At 35.1% G+C, this 17,901-nt stretch overlaps 1 protein-coding gene across 8 annotated transcripts in view; it reads left to right on the top strand.

Moving 5' to 3' along the window:
• DACH1 (dachshund family transcription factor 1) overlaps positions 1 to 17,901 on the top strand; it is a 354,099-nt gene that overhangs the window by 299,628 nt on the left and 36,570 nt on the right. For all 8 annotated transcript variants that reach the window (XM_030948579.1, XM_030948600.1, XM_030948611.1 and 5 more), the window contains 3 exons: positions 4,753 to 4,904; positions 13,366 to 13,513; positions 17,745 to 17,888. In XM_030948579.1, the coding sequence (XP_030804439.1) occupies positions 4,753 to 4,904; positions 13,366 to 13,513; positions 17,745 to 17,888 (444 nt within the window). The remainder of the gene's footprint in view (positions 1 to 4,752; positions 4,905 to 13,365; positions 13,514 to 17,744; positions 17,889 to 17,901) is intronic.

Below are 17,901 nucleotides of genomic sequence, written 5' to 3' on the forward strand. Positions count from 1 at the left end.
TTTCTCACACTTGAAACATCTAACAGCAATGAAGGATGAAATATAAAGCTTTGTCCTAAAGAGTCTTTGACAACGTAAACCAAAATAATACTAAGCCAAATGGAATAGATTGTTTTCTACAATGTAGAAAAATGTATGCACCAGATTTATGGTAATAAAAAGTGGAATCAGAATTCTCTTTCATCATTCAAATGGTAAGAGTGAGCCTGTGTTAGGAACAAATATATGTGGAATATTTTGCAGAGAACAGAAAGCCTCAAGATGCATTGCAAAAAAAAGCATGACATGATTACAGAATGGCAGTAATCTGTATAGTATTTTTTTTCAGCCAGCTATTATTGCTTGCTTTCAAATCCTGGCAATATCAATATTTTCCAGTTTGATTGGTGACTGGTCTGAACTTATCCTACTTGCTTTTAAGAACAAAGACAAGAGAATGGCTACCTCTATTCATCTATTATTGTTTAAATAGCTGTCACAGCTTCCAGAATGTCTGTTTCCATGTTATCTGGTGAAAGAATAAAATAGAATGGCAACAAACCAAATACAGTGAAATATGTTTGTTGTATTTGGCCCATACCAGCTGCTGTTTACAGATAAAATCTGGTTTGAGCAAAACCAGGTGAATTTTGGAAATTGAGGAACAATGGATGGAGTGGTTGTAGCATTTACAAATATTTTAAAGATATGTGTTGCATTCGGACTTGCCTATTATGGTGATTTAGTTCACATGTCAAGACACATATTCATCTCTACCTGGATACTGTAGAGGCTTGGGTAACAGCTTGTCCTATCCTTGTTTATTTGTTAATTTATAGCATCTCAGTTCCCAGCACAAACCAAGGCAGGCCTGGACATTTCTTTGTTCTGCCTGGTTCTTTATTTCTTTCTTTCTTTCTTTCTTTCCCCCCTCTTTCTTTTCATTGTTGTGCTCCCCACTCTGACAATGGAGTTGTAAATTGACCCCATTTCCCCTTTTGCCCTGACTTCTCTTCTAACACTTCCTTTGATGTGTTTAGACTGAAAATACCAAATCTCTGTTTCCCAGCAAGGGCTCATCATTTTGCAGCATTGCTCTGCTAGTAGTGTAAGAGGAGCATTAGTAGTTCCTTTGCAGCAGTTTAAAAGATGTTAGGCTAATGATTATTTGGAAACAAAAGATATCTCATCCCTTAGAGAGAAGAGGACTTTTGCAGGAATTAAGTATTTTAATTTTTTTTAAAAAAAGAGATCATATTTTGCTACTAAGATATGTGGTTATGTTTTAATTGGCTGTGTTTACAGTGTGGTTTTTCTTAAAAATGCATTTTTTTAAGATTCCTTCAATCATTGCTTATCTCATATCCACAAATATCCATGCTTCCTGTGTATAATATGTACATTTGCTGTGTTTCAAACATACTCACACTCAAAGTTTATTTCACATGGGACATCAAGAAAACAAAGTCACATTAGTCTGACTTTTTTTCTGAGTTGATATTTCATTAAAATGAGTTCAGAGTAAGTTCATCTCTCTAGTCCTACCCTTCAGTGTAAATTTGTTTCTGTTATTTATTATAACATAATGGTTTGGATGTTACTTTGAATTCATATCATTCTACTATTTTTTGAGTTTCTTTGCCTATTGCAAAACCATGCCACACATTGTTAAAAAATCTTTGCAAACTTCATGTGTTGAGCATGCACAGAGTACAGCAAGCATAACATTAAATAAATTGTAAAGTAGTAATACAGTAAAAAAATTGATCTCTTGCTTAAATTATATTACAAGGTCTGTGTTAGGAGCTCTCTGTATCTCAGCCATTGCATGGAAGAACAGTTTTTGAGTTAATTAAGGCTTATGGAATTTTTAAGTGGGTCAGTTTTATCTAGTATATCTTATAATATTTTGACAATTTGAGACCTAAAATATCAGTAAGATTCCAAGTAGTCTTAGAAAGTAGGAGGTCATTGATCCATTTTCCTGGCAAACCTAGAGGAAAATGATGTCTTTTCAGTTTCCTTTCTCATTTATATGAATCAACTTCACCGTGCATACTAGTGATTCAACTCTTTCCTGCTGTATCATGCAAGAGCAATACCTTCACTGCAACTACTGATACCAAGATATCTCTACCCAAAAAAAAACTTAAGGATGTAACATGGAAGACGCTTTTTTTTTCTTTTTTTTTTCTTTTTTTTTTTTTTTTTTTTTTTTTTTTTTGGTTTCTTAATTTTGGGTAAAAATCATTTGGGGAAGCCATATTTTCACTAGAGGAAAAAAAGTTCGCAGCTATAAAATAATATTATGGACTGTTTATAAATATATTGTCTAACTAGTTTTGTTTAAGTTTGGGCTTATTACTTTTGATTAATGAAAGCCTAACAATTCTGGCAGCAGTTTGGAAGAAACCATTTGGTAATGATTCTTCACACTAGAATGGGAGTGGAGAAGTTGAGCTAAGCTAGTTTTCAATACCAGGAATATATAATTCATTTTTGCTAATGATGTGGTGAATATTTCTATAATATTTTAAAATTTGAAAGAAAGTACTCATATTTAGGGCCAAATTTTAGTACATTACTACAAAATTACTACAGAGCTGTTCATGCTGCTTTGGGGGTAGCATGACTACAGAGGATACATCCACATAGTATGTGTTTCAGAGCCTGCTTTGAATTTCAGGTAGGTAGGAAATGGTTCAGAGATCTAGATCCAGTTTTTTCTCAGCACTCTGTAACATGACTGGAAAATTTAAATATAACTGAAAAAATCCTTTATGACTCTGAAAGGTCTGAAGCTTTCCTTAGTCAACATTAATTCCATTCAGTAACTTCAAATTGGAGAACTTTTGAATGATGACTTTCTGAGAAAGCAGTAATTGTGACATGAATTGTGACAAACAGAGCATGAGGAACAGTCTTACTCCTTGTGTAGTCTGTCCTCAACCTGAGCCACAGGGAAGTAGGAAGAACAGCCCAGTATAGGATCTCCCCAAGAGTAGATCTTTTCATCTAAGTGGTCATCTTAGGTTTCTCTTACTATGACCAGGCAGAAATCTTCTAGAGGAAGATTTGTCTCTTCCTACAGTTGATGCCTGTGAGTGTTCAGATGGACCTTGAAGTGGCATCTGCTTCTTTCCACTGGCTATAAAAGACCTGAGTGGTACCAGCCCAGCAGCACATGTCCAAATGCCTGTTTGGGTAGTTCTGTGGAAGGACATGGTAGGAAAAGCTATTACTTTAGCACTGGAAATACTGGCCAGCATGACAGAGCTAGTGAGGAGATGGGACAAGAAATCTGCACCTGAGTGTGGTTAATAGAGGTTACTTCCATCTGTAGGAATGAACTGGGACTTTGAGTTATGAATGTCCCATCCTGCAATCATCAACACTCTAACCTTTTGTTACTGCAGATTTCAATTTTCGTGGTCCTAGACCATGCCCATTTCAGAAAATACTGCATTCAGTCCAAGAGAGAGCTCTTTTTAGGCAACTAGGATCAACTTTCAGATACAATTTTAATGTACCTGATAAAGTAAATCAAGAACTAAAACCATTGTTGAAACTATAATTAATAAATAAAGAGAAATTCGACTACCCCAAAAGGCATGTAACTTACAATGGTCTAAGCCAAAACGGAAGGAAGTCAGTCTGACAAACTCCTTTGTAGTCATACAGCTCTGCAGAATCTGCATGAAACCTGGGGTGCATTCTGATGTCCTTACATTGTACTGAGATACATCAATATGTGTCAATTAATGACTGAGCCCTTGGTAAGAAGAGTATGTATAGATACATCTATCTCTCTATATGTATGTATAGATAGTTTTCCTTTTGAAGAATTCAGATTAACATCTGGTGCAAAGAAATTGACCTAAATTTCTATATCATATCAACAGTAGCCTAAAAATATTCCAGAAAGTAAAAAAAAAAATTGAAAAAAACCCCACAAATGAGGTTATTGAAGTTTCTTTTAACGGGGGGGTATTTCTTTTTCCACTTCCTAATCTGTTCACAGATTATCTGTGAAACTTTAATCTTAGAAGTCTTCAAGCTGTGCAAGTTTTTCCTGTTGTGGTGTCAGAAGTGATCAGATCTGATTTTTACAAAGATCTCACTAAGGAGTTCAGCAGTAATTGTTAGAAGATGTCCATGCTTAAAAAAAAAAATAGGCCAGTGATTGTTACCGTGCTGTTAATTTCATGTACTGTTTAGGGCATGTTTTAATTGTGGCAATCAGGTGTATTTTCGTGATGAAAAATGTATTGAGGAGCTTTTCTTGGTGTTGCAAAATCATCTGAGCTGTAAGTGAAACCATTAAGAGCAGGAAGGGTTAATTGTATGGGAAGCCTCGTATTTAAATACTTCTCATATACAAAATATATGTCATGCTAGAAAATATTCTATTGTCAATCCAAATAGAACACAAACTAAAATGAGATAATTGGGAAGGTGCCCATAAAGTCAGCCTGAATATATTATCACAAGTATATGTGAGATAATATTTGTTTTAAAAAGATTCTATGGCACTGTAAACTCAGTCTCATTAGAGACTGCATTTAAAAGGCTTATAAAGTTACTCATTAATGTTATCTTGTTGTATCTCCACAGCTTTTTCATTAAAGAAAATTCAGCAGAAAGCATTTTCTCCTGATAGCAGGAACCAATTTGCAATAAATGTTCTGGAAACCACTAGGGAAGCCATTACTGAGGTCTAATAAAAACAGACAAGCGTAACTTGTTCTATATTTTTGTTTCAATCACATACAGATGAGACCCCGCTCTCCACACCAACCGCAAGAGACAGCCTTGACAAACTTTCTCTAACTGGGCATGGGCAACCACTACCTCCGGGTTTTCCATCTCCTTTTCTATTCCCTGATGGATTGTCCTCCATAGAGACCCTTCTGACTAACATCCAGGTAGGCCTTTTTGTAGATCGGCTTAAAGGGATGGAGAGGAGCCAGTTTTGTCTAAATTAATAAAACCATTTTAGCTTAATCAGTTCATAAGATTATTTGGATCAACTAATTTACTGAAACTTTCCTGTAATTTATGTTTTAAAGGAACCACAGCAAACAAATGAATTTAGAAGCTGTCAGATACAGTACATAAAAATACAGATTGTATATTAAACCGCAGCAGAAAATTCAACGTGAATTACATTGGTGTGTTTAACAACATTTGTCTTCAATGCTCTTTTTATTACAGGCTAATGAAATGTATCTTACTGTTTAACTTTATCTCATTTACTAAATAGAGAAAGAGTTCTTTAATAAATAGTTATTTCAAATTGCTAGAGTGGCAGGGTGGAAATGATATTTAAAGCTATTTGAAATGTGTCTCCCATAAAAGCATTTACAAAAAGCACTTATAAATAAGCTCATTTCACTTAAAGTACTGTCTTCAAAGACTAGACTTCAAAGGGTGTTACCAAATTTTATACAGATTTCCTATTTGGTAGCCACAATGTCTGTTGTGTGTACAGTAAAGCCGTGTTCAAATATTATTTATAGTATACACTATGTATAGTTTGAAGACAAATTGTTAGTGTTTCATATTAGAATTAAGAAAATTTTTTTGTCAACGAATTCTGTTATCTCGTGTTCCCCATATGCAATTTTGCAACAATATGGTTGTATATGGCATGCAGAAGCAAAATGATGGTGCCAGAAATAATACAGCCATATTGCATATTCCAGAGAAGCCTTGTCTGGGCAGCTACCAACTTCCAATTTGTCACCATATATTTTCTGCTCATGCCTGCAAACACATAAAATCAATTGTATTCTATCCAGCAAAGGATATGACGGAGCAGGGCCAAATCCTGCTCACTTTACTGTCTGAAGCAATCTCATTAAAGTTTATGGCATTTCAGAATTGTTTTATGAAAAGTATATGAGCCATTCATTAGTTGTGTTTTGAGGTCTAATAATGGAAAAATACTGCTATTTAAGAAGTAAATATTACTATCTCTGCTTGGTCTGAAAAAGCATATTTATGATTACTTTTTGCAATTCTGAGACTTAGCATCTTAAATATTTAAACCATGAACCAAGATAACTTGGTTAGTAGTAACTAGCAGCATTCTTGTAACATATCTGCTGCAATCTGTAAAGATTGTATTTTTTTCTTAAAGCAGAAATACAGTTAGTAAATTTTTAGCTGTGCATACATGTACAGAAAAGTTCTTAGTAATTATTTTCACAAATGCTTGCACTCAATGTCTCTAGACAGCAACCTAATGAGCAAAGCATTCAGCATCAACAGGTTAGCTAATCTCATGATTGAATATGAGGGTGCTGCACTACTTCAAGATAAATGACCGGGATTAATTTGCCAAGAATGCATTCAGTTTTGTTTTACAGAAAATGTGAATGTGAAATTCAGTCATTACTTTTTTTTTTTTTAAATACTCTAATCTTACCTGGAATGAAAAGATAAAATAAAAGACAACATCATAAACAAACCAGAAACTTTTTTATGCCTTCTCTTGTAGCGCTTTTGAATGTCCTGCTCCTTACCTTGAGTTTCCATATCATGACAAATCATCTATTAGTGGAACGTGTGGGACATAAGTCCTGCTGGATTTTTTCAGTATGTCCCCACATCACAATACATGTTTTTGACAGGTTTCTAGGAATCCTTTCATAACAGAATGTGAAAGGCATTTCCTTCCCTCACCCCTGCTCCAGGTTTTTTATCAGGACAACATTAGAATCCACTTCATAAAACAAAAAAAAAAAAAAAAAAAAAAATTGTTTGATAGTTGATTTTCCCATCTGTGCAGGAAAAGTTGATTTTAACAGCAGTAGAGTATAATACAATATGCTATGGACAATAGTGGCAATTGTGTTAATCAATGCCCTTTAAAATGGCTTCCATATTGCTGTTTCATTGCTATTGCAATGAGAGGGGGTTACCCCATGCCCACAAATCAGTTAGATACTGTGATGCTAATACTTCCAGAACAGAAGTATTTTAGGTATTTGATTGCAAGTTCAAATTTGTTGATGGCATCTGTGGAAAGAGGCAATTCTTTACCATGGTCCCTGATTGCACTGTAATTTGTGACTTTGCAAGGAAATGCATAAACCATACCTGAAACCCATCATGCATTTATTACCTGAATTAGAAGGACTCTTTTCACTGAGTCAATGGCTCCTTGCTGTCCTTTGTACCTGATGTGTTTTGCATCCCTATCAGTAGAGATGTGGTTTCCATGGGGAGGTGGAGCAGTGGGATCCCTCACTGTTCTCTTGTTGCAGCAGTGGAGCAGGTCTAACTTCCTCAAATAGATTGCCAATGGCTTCATGAGGGGATTTGGTAAACACTGCTCTTTTTTCATCAGGGTCATTCATGCTGAAAATAGGCATGTGTCCTTTCACTGAAAGGGTATATGTCTGCTTGTGAAATGCAAGTCTACATTTTTTGTTAGGTCATGGCTCTGGGGAGCAGCCACAGCATACCACATACTGTGCTGGAGGTAGCCTACATTTTAGGGATGTGATCATCGCAGGAATATCCAGGCAAGGAGCCTCTGGCTACACCAGCATGCATGGACTTGGCAGTGGATGCCTCTGCCATGATCCCCTTCCGTGGTGCAGGATCTGAAGAATCAAAATAATACAGACTTAAAACAGAATTAGGGTGTCATATGGGCACTAGGAGCTCTAATTTTGACCTTTGACAGGGTAAAAAAGATCCTAAATCTTGTCATTGGAACAGTGCTTTTTGGATATGCAAACAAAATTTCTAAACATTTTGTTATTTGAAAATAAAAATGCTTGAAGTCCTGCAGATGCTGATGAGCTCAGCTGAACTTGTTGCCTAACTGTAATTCTGTTTTAGTAGTCTGAGTAATTTTTTAGAAGTGACTTCTGAGCAAAAGTGAGTCTCTTTCTTCCATCCATACTAAAGTGAAATGGATAGCCCTGATCACAAATTCATAATTTTAGTCAAATATTAAACTAGCCTATTTGCTTCTGCTGTCACCAGTATGCCCTTCCGTATACCATATATATGGGGTTATTTTTACTTCTCCATAAATATTTCTTTAAGCAAAATAAAATGTTTAATTTGTACATTTACAGAGGAAATAATAACAATATACAATACCTGAAATAACCAGTGTTGTTCTTGCTGGGGACTGCTGAAATAGAAATAATATACTCTAAAAAAATATAATTAAACAAATACACACATTAAAAAAGGAATAGGATTGGGAATATATTTTCTAATTTGGATTTATATCTGTACATCTAAAAGGAAGAGAAGATAAATTCCCCAGAGAATTTAAATCAAGTGATATGTCTGTTTTTTCACAAAATGTATTTGTAGATTTCTTCTGGATTAAATGCTGGAAGTCTAAGCACAGTTTCAGGGAGGATGAAGGGTGGGGAAAAGTGAGTCACAGCAAAATGCTGTGTATGTGCTAGTGAGAAGGCTAAAGATGTCTCCATACCCCTCACATAAGTTTACCTTTTTGAGGCATGGCCTGATTATGCCAAAGTATGTTACAGCCACGGTCTTTTATGATGCTACAATATTCTTGGGTAATAGTAATGTTCTTTCAAGCTTTTAGAGTCTGAATCTCTACTGTCCCTGAGCTGAATTTTCATTAATATCTAAGAGATGATATAGTTGCACCGTGACAGCTGTATTTTTCTGTCAAGACTGTATTGTATTGACACATTTTTATTGCTAAATATTTTTAAAGATACACCTAAAATAATTTACAAGTTTCCCATTGATATTAATAAAAGCAGTGCATGGTTGCAAACTAAATTCCCCTCTGTAAACAAAGAAGACTACTAGCTTTATTGCTGTGAGTCTCCTGCACTGTTACTATCTATCACTAAATACTAAGGGAGAAACACCGCAAACAGTGGATAAACTAAAAAAATATCACAGTTTTACTTAATGTTATTTTATCTCTCTTTTGCTAAAATTCAAGAGAATTGTTTTATTTTTCACAGACAGTGTTAATGGAAAATATCATTTATACTTGTGTAATATGCCTTTATCTGTGATTAAGTATGCAGTCTGAGATATTCAAAAAGTTGTCTTTCAGAAGTCGTCTCTAGAGATATTTTAACTGCGTTGTCTTGTTCACAGTACTTAGTCACTAGTCAGTTATAAATAGATATTCAAAAATTAACATGTGAAGTTAACTAGAATTGTATGTATATATTTTTTCTAGAGCCTTTCACTAGATGCTTTTAATGATGACAGCATTCAAATTATATATATTTTCCTTGCTAAAAGAGAAGCACTGTTATTTGAAAGTGTTTTCACCATGAACAGCTAATACAGCAGAAAGAAGCCCCTGAACTGCAACCCTCTGGAAGCCAGGAGTTTTGAATAGGAAAACTTCCTAATGTGCATGCCCTGATCTTCTAGTTTCCCTTTTCGCTCAGTCTGGGCAACTGTTGGAAACAGGATATGATCTTCTAGACAGACTGTCAAACTAATTAGCAAGGTCTTTTTAATGTCACATACAAATGTGTAGCCAAGTAAATTCTGTTAGGTGGAACACACACTTACAGATGCAGCTAGAAAGAGAAGAAGCTTTTTTACACCTTCCCCTCCACCCTTTTCAAAGTAGGCAACACATTATTTGCGTAATTTAAAAATAGTGATGAGTATTACTGGTTTTAAGACTGAGTTGAGGTTTGATGTATGTTTAGTTTCTGTAGGATCATGAGGCTGCCTTTATATGATGGTCTTCTCTGATCAGAGAATGGGAAGAAACATATAACAACTTAGCATTGTGTTTGGGACAGATCTAAAGGATTTGTCAGTGAAAATGCTGAAATAAATACAGTAAAGTAAACAAATCAGAATGATCTATAAATCTCCAGGGAATAAAATATCAATTTTTGACATTACATTGAAATAAAAATTAAGAGAGACACCAAGAAGAATTGCCTGCCATGCTTAAAGTCAGGCTCCAGATAGAGCCATACTGTATTAAAAAGAAATCTGGAACCTGAGCATGTTCACTGCAATTATCATTATCCAGCCTCCATAACATCTGACCTTCCCTAAAGAGAAATATTTTCTTTTTGTTAATATCCCATGTTGCACTGCATTTCCCATTGTCATTGGCAGCATATTGATTTAATATCAGGTTAGAGGATTAGCCATAGCAGATACAAGCTGGACATACTGCATTTTGTATAATCTTCTACAGCTGATCCACTGGGAGAATTAATAGAATTTCATGCAACTCTGAAATTGCTATTCCTGTTCCAGGGGGCACTGATGATTTTTTAGATGTACTTTTTTAGTTTTTCTCAGCCTCTTCTGCACTGAATAAAGGGAGATATTGAATGTTTTCAGTATTTTTGCATTAGTGCTGTCATTGGCAGCAACAACACTTTTTATATGCATCAGTTTGGCTCTAGTGCAGATTTTTTTTCACATTGGATGCCTACTGATGTGCACTGATTTAACTTCTAAAAATGAAACTTAATTTTGTGTAGCTTATAAGTAGTCCCTAGTGAATCTTGGCTCCAAAAAGCTAATATTTTTCAGACATAATCAGCAGCAATAGGTAATGTATTACCATTAGCTATGTTAGCAAGTATAAAAAAAAGAAGAGGCTGGGGGAGGAAGTGTGGTGCAGAAACTCAATAGAAAATGTAATATTCTTTTAGCAGCTTCATTCTTTGCAGCAATTCTTAATATAAAATTACACACATCAGTGTTACACTAGTGTTATTCTCCATGTTTATTCATAATGATTGTTTCATATTTAAAGAACACCAAAATACTGTGTTTTCTCAGCCAAGGACAATAATAGTTTAATAGTAATTTATTTTAAACTGCTACTGATAATACAACCAATCAACACATTAAGTGATGCCAACATTGGCATCTTGCTAAATAATCTCTAGGCTTTGCACTGAGAGTACATCTTTCAAAGATAAGTCAACAAGAGCAATCAGAGCAGAAAATTAGAATTTGGTATCTTAGAATTAAAATACAGCTAAACTAAAGTTTTAATTGGGGTGATCTAAAAGGGCACTTGATGTAATGATCTCTTTCATTTGTTACTAATTGTTTGTTCCTGATGAAGAAGAAACATGTACATGAATGTAGTTGATTTGAGTAAAGATGGCAGTTCCTTTAGTGGCTTGATTTTATTGTTAAACAAGATGAATTTTAAGAATTTGGGAAGACAGTGTTTGCAGCTTTAAACTTACTAGACAATACACTTTTCATCAGCAAATACTTTTCATGTAATTTCTCTTGATCTGGTTTATTTATGATTTGGATGAACCTCATGTTCCAGTGAGAGAAGAATAGGAGGATATTAAAATCCTCTGGAGTTTAAGCATAAGCCAGCAGCAGGTATTGATAAACAACTCCTCCTTCAGTTTCTTACTAATTCAAATGTACCAAACATAGGAGAACATGGCCATGGAAAAGGAACAGAATTCAAATTAATATTAACTTCTAAAAAATAGATTGTAAACACTTCCAAATATTTCAAATTGTACTTTGTTTTACATATGTACTTAGAGGTTTAGAGGCAGATTTCTTTGTTTTTCTCTAATAATGACTCAAGTTTAACATTCAACCCAAAAGACCTTTGTGATTTAGCTATTTTACAACAGCAAAAGAAAACTGCTAAAACTTTAAGCATATTTGTGAGGACATTTGTTGTGTTACCATTGTTACCATATTTCCAAACATGGTTCAGCTCTATTTAGTGTATACCATTTCGCTGACCATCTGGGCCTTGCAGTCAGAAGATGCTGAGTCTTCCAGCTTGTGTGGACTTCCATAGATTGAAGTGTAACAGAGCTGCAGAGCATTAAGCTCTGAACATGACAAGATTTGAGGCAACGGTTTAAAAAGAAGGATGAGGAGTAATAACAGGTTCTGAAAACAGAACTAAAATAACAGGTTCTGAAAACAGAACTAAAAGAGGAATTTGAAGGACACAAATTTCACACCAATCATTGACACTGGGAAGACTAGTGGGATAAATGTGGAGACTCACAAAACACTAGCAAAAATATTTTTTCTGTTTCTCAAATATTGTAATACTTGCTTCTTTTTCCATTCTTCTTTGGGAGATATTTTAAAAAAAGTGAAAAAACATGCAACTCAGAATCCAATTTAGGAAGTGTGGCTGAGGGGTGAGGAAGCTTGTTTGGGAGCGGGGAATCAAGGTTTTATGTTTGCAGTGCTCAAACCAGGTTTTGAGTGTGAACCTTATATCTGTTAGCTGAATGTTTCCCTAGCAAAACCACTGGGGAGTAGTAGTCTGTCTCTTTAGTTGGCATTGTTTTGCTTTATATCAGTAATTAAATCTCTGTTGGGTCAAATTATCTCTAGGGTTAAGTTATCAGGAGTCTTGCCTAGGAAGTAGGAGAGTTAGTTTCATATCCATGGAGGTTCATATATGAATATCCACATTTAATTATCTACTTTATTATGATAGCTTCAGTAGGAGAGATTTGGGTGTAGACCCAAGAGCCTGATGGCCAGGCTTTTGGGAAAGGGAAAAGGATATTTGCATGTTCATTTATTTCAATTACATTTCTCCTTACATTTTGATGCCCTGTCTCAGTGTGTCCTAACTATCTAGTTAATATTATTAATAATGCGCTGTTAGCTGTGCCAGGCTCATCCGATTTCCTTGCAAAAGAAGAAGGAATTTTGAAGTTGGAATTCTCAAAAGAAGCTTAAAATAATCTGAATTTTTATTTCCTGATACACTAACAATAGAAAGAAAGGTAGAGTTTGTATTCACCATCTCAGGTCAAGAAATCAAGAGATGATTGTGTTTTGTTTTTCTGCTGTGAGATAATAATCCTACAAATCAAGGACAGACTTGTTAAAACAGAATTGTCTTCCTGCTTTGTGACTGTCCTTTCCTTACTATCCCAGTATACCCATAGTCCGTGGAACCTTAATGATATATGTAAATATTTGAAATTAATAGCAATTAACAAGGATGAGGAGCAAGAAGACGAGACTTTAAAAGAGCCATTCTCCTTTAGCTAATTTCCATTGGCTTGAGTTGGACTAGATATTGAATTCTGTATATGATGTGACTGTGAGATTGCAAATTTTTCTTAAGAGGAGTAAACCGATTCCTGTATGTTTTTCACTTGAGTTATATGCACAGTCAGAGGTGAGTTTGCATTTTCTAAGAAAAGCTGACTCCCATCTTTTTACAAATTTTTGTCCACCCGTTAAAAAGTTAATTCCGGTTAAAAATTGCTGTTTATAATAGGTAACTTTGATCCTGTGACAAGTTTTTTTGATTTCAAAAATATCACATCACTGTCAAGGAAAAATAACAGTAGTTATTATGTCAGCTGTTCTAACATTCTCCAAATATCCAACTTTATCTCTGAACAGGGTCTACTAAAGGTTGCTATAGACAATGCCAGAGCTCAAGAGAAACAGGTCCAACTGGAGAAAACAGAGCTGAAGATGGAACTCTTCAGGGAACGAGAACTGAGGGAAACACTTGAAAAACAGTTGGCTGTGGAGCAAAAGAACAGAGGTACCTTGATTAAGCAGACATAAACACCTTGTTATTTATTTCCTTAGGAAACAATTTTCTATCAAACACCTGTGTTTTATCAAAATTTTACCTCCCTTAAATCATGTTAGGTCTCAGCTGACTGCAATGAAGGATGGTTTATAACCTGCCTAATTTTGTATAGGGTCTTCATGAGACTTGGAGCAAGGACCCTCCCTTTTCTCAACATTTTTCTTGAATATTGTTACATCAGTAATACAAAAGCAATTATAAATACCCTCGGTGCTGTAACACACCTTTGTAGGTCGTGATCATTATGAAAAGGGATAGCTACTTAATACAATTTGTATCAAATTTAGGAATCTACAAGTTTTTAGGAACTCTGTTCTATTCTTATAGTGCATATTTAGGCAAACTGTATGTAATAAATATAAAGATAATGATAATATATGAGCTCTTTATAATGCATGGTAGGTAAAATACATGTTTGTAGAAGTAACAGTGAAGGTTTTTCTTGATGAAGCAGAAGCATTAGTAGCATTTGTATCATTAACATTAGCCCACTGTAAAGCCCATATATGTTAGAGATTTTAAAATAATTACATTGATGGTGAAGGTGAGACAGTTTGGAGTGATTTGCAGTAACTATTTGTATTACAAGTATGTTTCTGTGTTTTTTTATGCATTCATCTCTCTGTCTCTGTATGTCTCACCCTTTAATAGTGCCTGATTACTTTGCAAGACAGTTAACCTCTGGAACTCCCTTGCTGTTTAACTCAGACCATGACAAGTCAGATGTGTATTTTGCAGGGCTAGAGTTAGAAGTCTCTTCTTGTCCAGTTTAATTTTCTGGTAACCACCTAAACAGAGAATCCCAAGAACAATTGGATTCACAGCCAATGTCATTATGCCTTAAACTAATGTGCTTGCAGAAAGTACACAATGTAATCCTGTTTCATGCCTTGACCCATTAAAGGAGAGGCTATCACATCATTAATTACCCTTTTTTAACTTATGAAAACATATTTTGAAAGACATTTGCTGTTAACAATTATCACACCTGTGCAGTGAGTCATCCCTTTGTCTACAACTGGTCCATTCTGCTCAATACAATTGTATTACTTACACTTCTAAATTAAATTGGTAAAAGAATTAAGTGATTTGGTTAGTCTTCACAACTTTCTCACAACTGCTCAAATATATGTTCCTTTTTAGAGTTGTACAATCACATGCAAAACAGGAAAGGTTTGAGTGGGAACCCATCTGATCTTTAGTTTTGCCTATGTACAAATTAAGCCTCTCATTTTAATGAATAGGAGTTGTCTTTCTGTACAATAAAAAAAGAAACTTTTATAGCCTGTTCTCAAATAGCTAGGTGGGGTCAATTGCACTGTGAAGACTGCTTTCTCTTCCCTTTAACTCCAGAGGTCACATGGTTGACAAGGCTGTGCTAGACTTATGTGTTTTGAAAAGATAAAATTAAGCAAAATGAATTTCACTCAAAGTTGTATGTCAGAAAAAAACATGTCACAGTCCTTTATTGTGTTCAGGTTACTGAAATAATTGGCAATGTTATTTTCAGCATGATGCATTACCTGCTTTTGTATATGCATCCCTCTAATGACAATCTTGCATTGGGAAAACAGAGCAAAGAGGAATGGATTTGAACAGTTAATGGTGGTATACAGCAAACCAAATATAATGAGGATGACTATCTCTGCTAGTGGATACGTCTGTATAAAAGAAAGAAAAGTATAGATTATTCTTTCAAATAAAAAGATTGAAGTAAGAGAGAAAAAATAAGGCCAGGTTGTAATTATTGTGAAAATTCATTCTTCAATTTAAGGCAGAAAAATGCATAGGAGCCTTTACCTACTATTAGTTTTTCAAATAGCAAGTGTCATGTCCTAAAGAAAGTTTTACATGTCTTAATGGAAGCATAAGCAAGAAGGGAGAAATGTACCAGCTTCCCTGCTAAGTGAAGAGGTACCATATGAATATACTGAAAAACACTTAAAAGCTACAGGATAGAAACAGAAGCCACTGTCACATACAGGTCAAACCCTTCATGTGAAGGGCATCTTCAGCATTAGGCAACATCTATCTATCTTTTGCTCATCATCTTAATACAAGTGAAATATAATTCTGTTTATTGGCTATCGATGAGTATTTTTGCCTTTTTTTTTATGAACTGTTGGATTCACAGCTGCTACTGTATGTTCTGCAGAGCTGCTTGTTTACTGTGCTGTTTCCTTCCTTCTTTTTAAATTTTCCAATTAATGATTCCTAAGGCAGTAGGATGTGTCTCATCAACTGGTGAAAGTAGGATAATATCTCTTCTGTGAGCGGCTACACAGTAAGGGTTTGCTAATTCTGGCTCTGACTGCTGTAGTCACATCTACAATGTGTCAGCCATGATGACATTTTAATTCAGAAAGCAACATATGTTTCCTTCTCATTTATTGCAATCACTTTCAAAGTACTTATAATGAAAACATTAAAACCATGCAATGATTCAAAATGTATTTAGTTCAGCCTTTGTATAGATGCTAGATGTTCTTTGATAGTATGAGCTAATTAGCCTGTAAAGTAGTTGGTGTTGTACGAAATGAGAAAGAACCAAAATTCCAAAGTCTTGGATGTAAATTATGTAGTTATTCTGACTACAGGATATGTGCTTATGTTAATTTTGTGCCTGAACAGTTCTGTATAGCAGCACAAAATATACAAGATCATCTAAAAGGTGGTTCTTCTTAGCATATGAATTAAAGAGTAATAACAATGACAGTTCCCTTTAAAAATTCCATTATTTGCATTTTGTGAATGATACCACCATCACAGTCTACTGTCCCTGGGGAGTATGAACTGGTGGAAATATTTTTTGTGTTTTCCAGCCTTCATTCCTAGGCATATACTAGATGTTGCTTTGCAGTGAGATACAGGGCTAGATAGATCTTGACATGCAAACCTAACAGTTCCTAGTATCTGGGTTTGGTAAGGATAATTCTTCTGGTGCATATAAAGAATACTTTAGTGATAATTTTTTAGTTAGTGTCAAAATAACAGAAAGTCCTGGAAAGGATTATCCAGGAAGATCTTAGGACAAAAAAGCTTTTTACATGCACATCCATGAAAACCCTGAATGTGCTATATAAGAACATTTAAGGTGTGGTGGAGGAGAAAATGCTATTCTTTACAACTGTACATGATTGCTTCAAAGGTCCACATTGGTTTAATGGAGTAGAAAAATTGGTTGACTTTACTCTTTTCCATCAGGAGCATAACTTGCAATATGATCCTTTAGTTAGAGATCCTGCAAGTCTTACCTGTGTGGTTATAAGTCACTGGTAACATAGAAAAGAAAATTGTGATGAAGACCATACTGGACTTGCCATCCTTTTCCTAGAGTTGAAGCTGAAGAAATTGAAGGAGAACATTTTTTCTACATAAGGACTTTCTACATTTTATTTCAAAATACTCATTTCTTTACTAACATTTTCTCTCACATTTGACAAAGCATATTAATATTTACTTGACTGGAGGATCCAGCACTATAAAGGATTTGCTGTGAGTTCTTTAAGGTTAGATGGCTGATGGGACAGACAGCAACAGAAAGCAAGAAAGAGAGAAGGGAAAGATACAATGGAAATGTGGAAAAGTAATAATTATGGGGAGGTCAGATGGCTTGCAGGAAGCAGAGCTTGGAGGGGAGTTAGAAGACTCAGGGCCTTTCCCCAAGAAATGAGGACCAGAGCAGGGTGGAGGCTGCCCAGGACCCAGGCAGATAGATCCCCCTCTTATGCAAGAGAAGCTGCAGGGAGGCAAGAACTGCATCACTGTGTGTCTGTTAACTGTGCTATGAGAAATAGAAATGGTGAAATTAATTCTGAAAACCCCCTCACCTCCAGAGACAGGGGTTTATCTACATCAGATGATTCAAAAAGTACATTCCATTGCCGGTTTTTGAGGTTTTCTGATTTGAAAATTCACAGATTGTCAGCTGTTTATTAAAAAAAAAAAATCATTGCTTCACACCACATACAGTTTTTAATACTGTCATACAGAACAGTAGCATTTTAGAATATTCCAGGGTGATTCCAACAAATTTCAAGTAATTTAACTGGTTATTGTGTAATTAATTGGTTTATATGAACATCTCAGTTATACTGTTTCTCAGGACCCTTAATAGGTCATCATGCAGCCAAGTTTCACATCCAAACTGAAGTGCACTGATGTTATTTTCCTTTCACAGCAATAATTCAGAAAAGGCTAAAGAAGGAAAAGAAGGCAAAGAGGAAATTGCAGGAAGCACTTGAATTTGAGACTAAACGACGAGAACAAGCAGAGCAAACACTGAAACAGGCAGCTTCAACAGATAGTCTCAGGGTCCTAAATGGTAAGAAGCCAAT

This window comes from Camarhynchus parvulus, chromosome 1, assembly GCF_901933205.1.
Source record: "Camarhynchus parvulus chromosome 1, STF_HiC, whole genome shotgun sequence".
In the NCBI taxonomy this organism is placed as follows: Eukaryota; Metazoa; Chordata; class Aves; order Passeriformes; family Thraupidae; genus Camarhynchus; species Camarhynchus parvulus.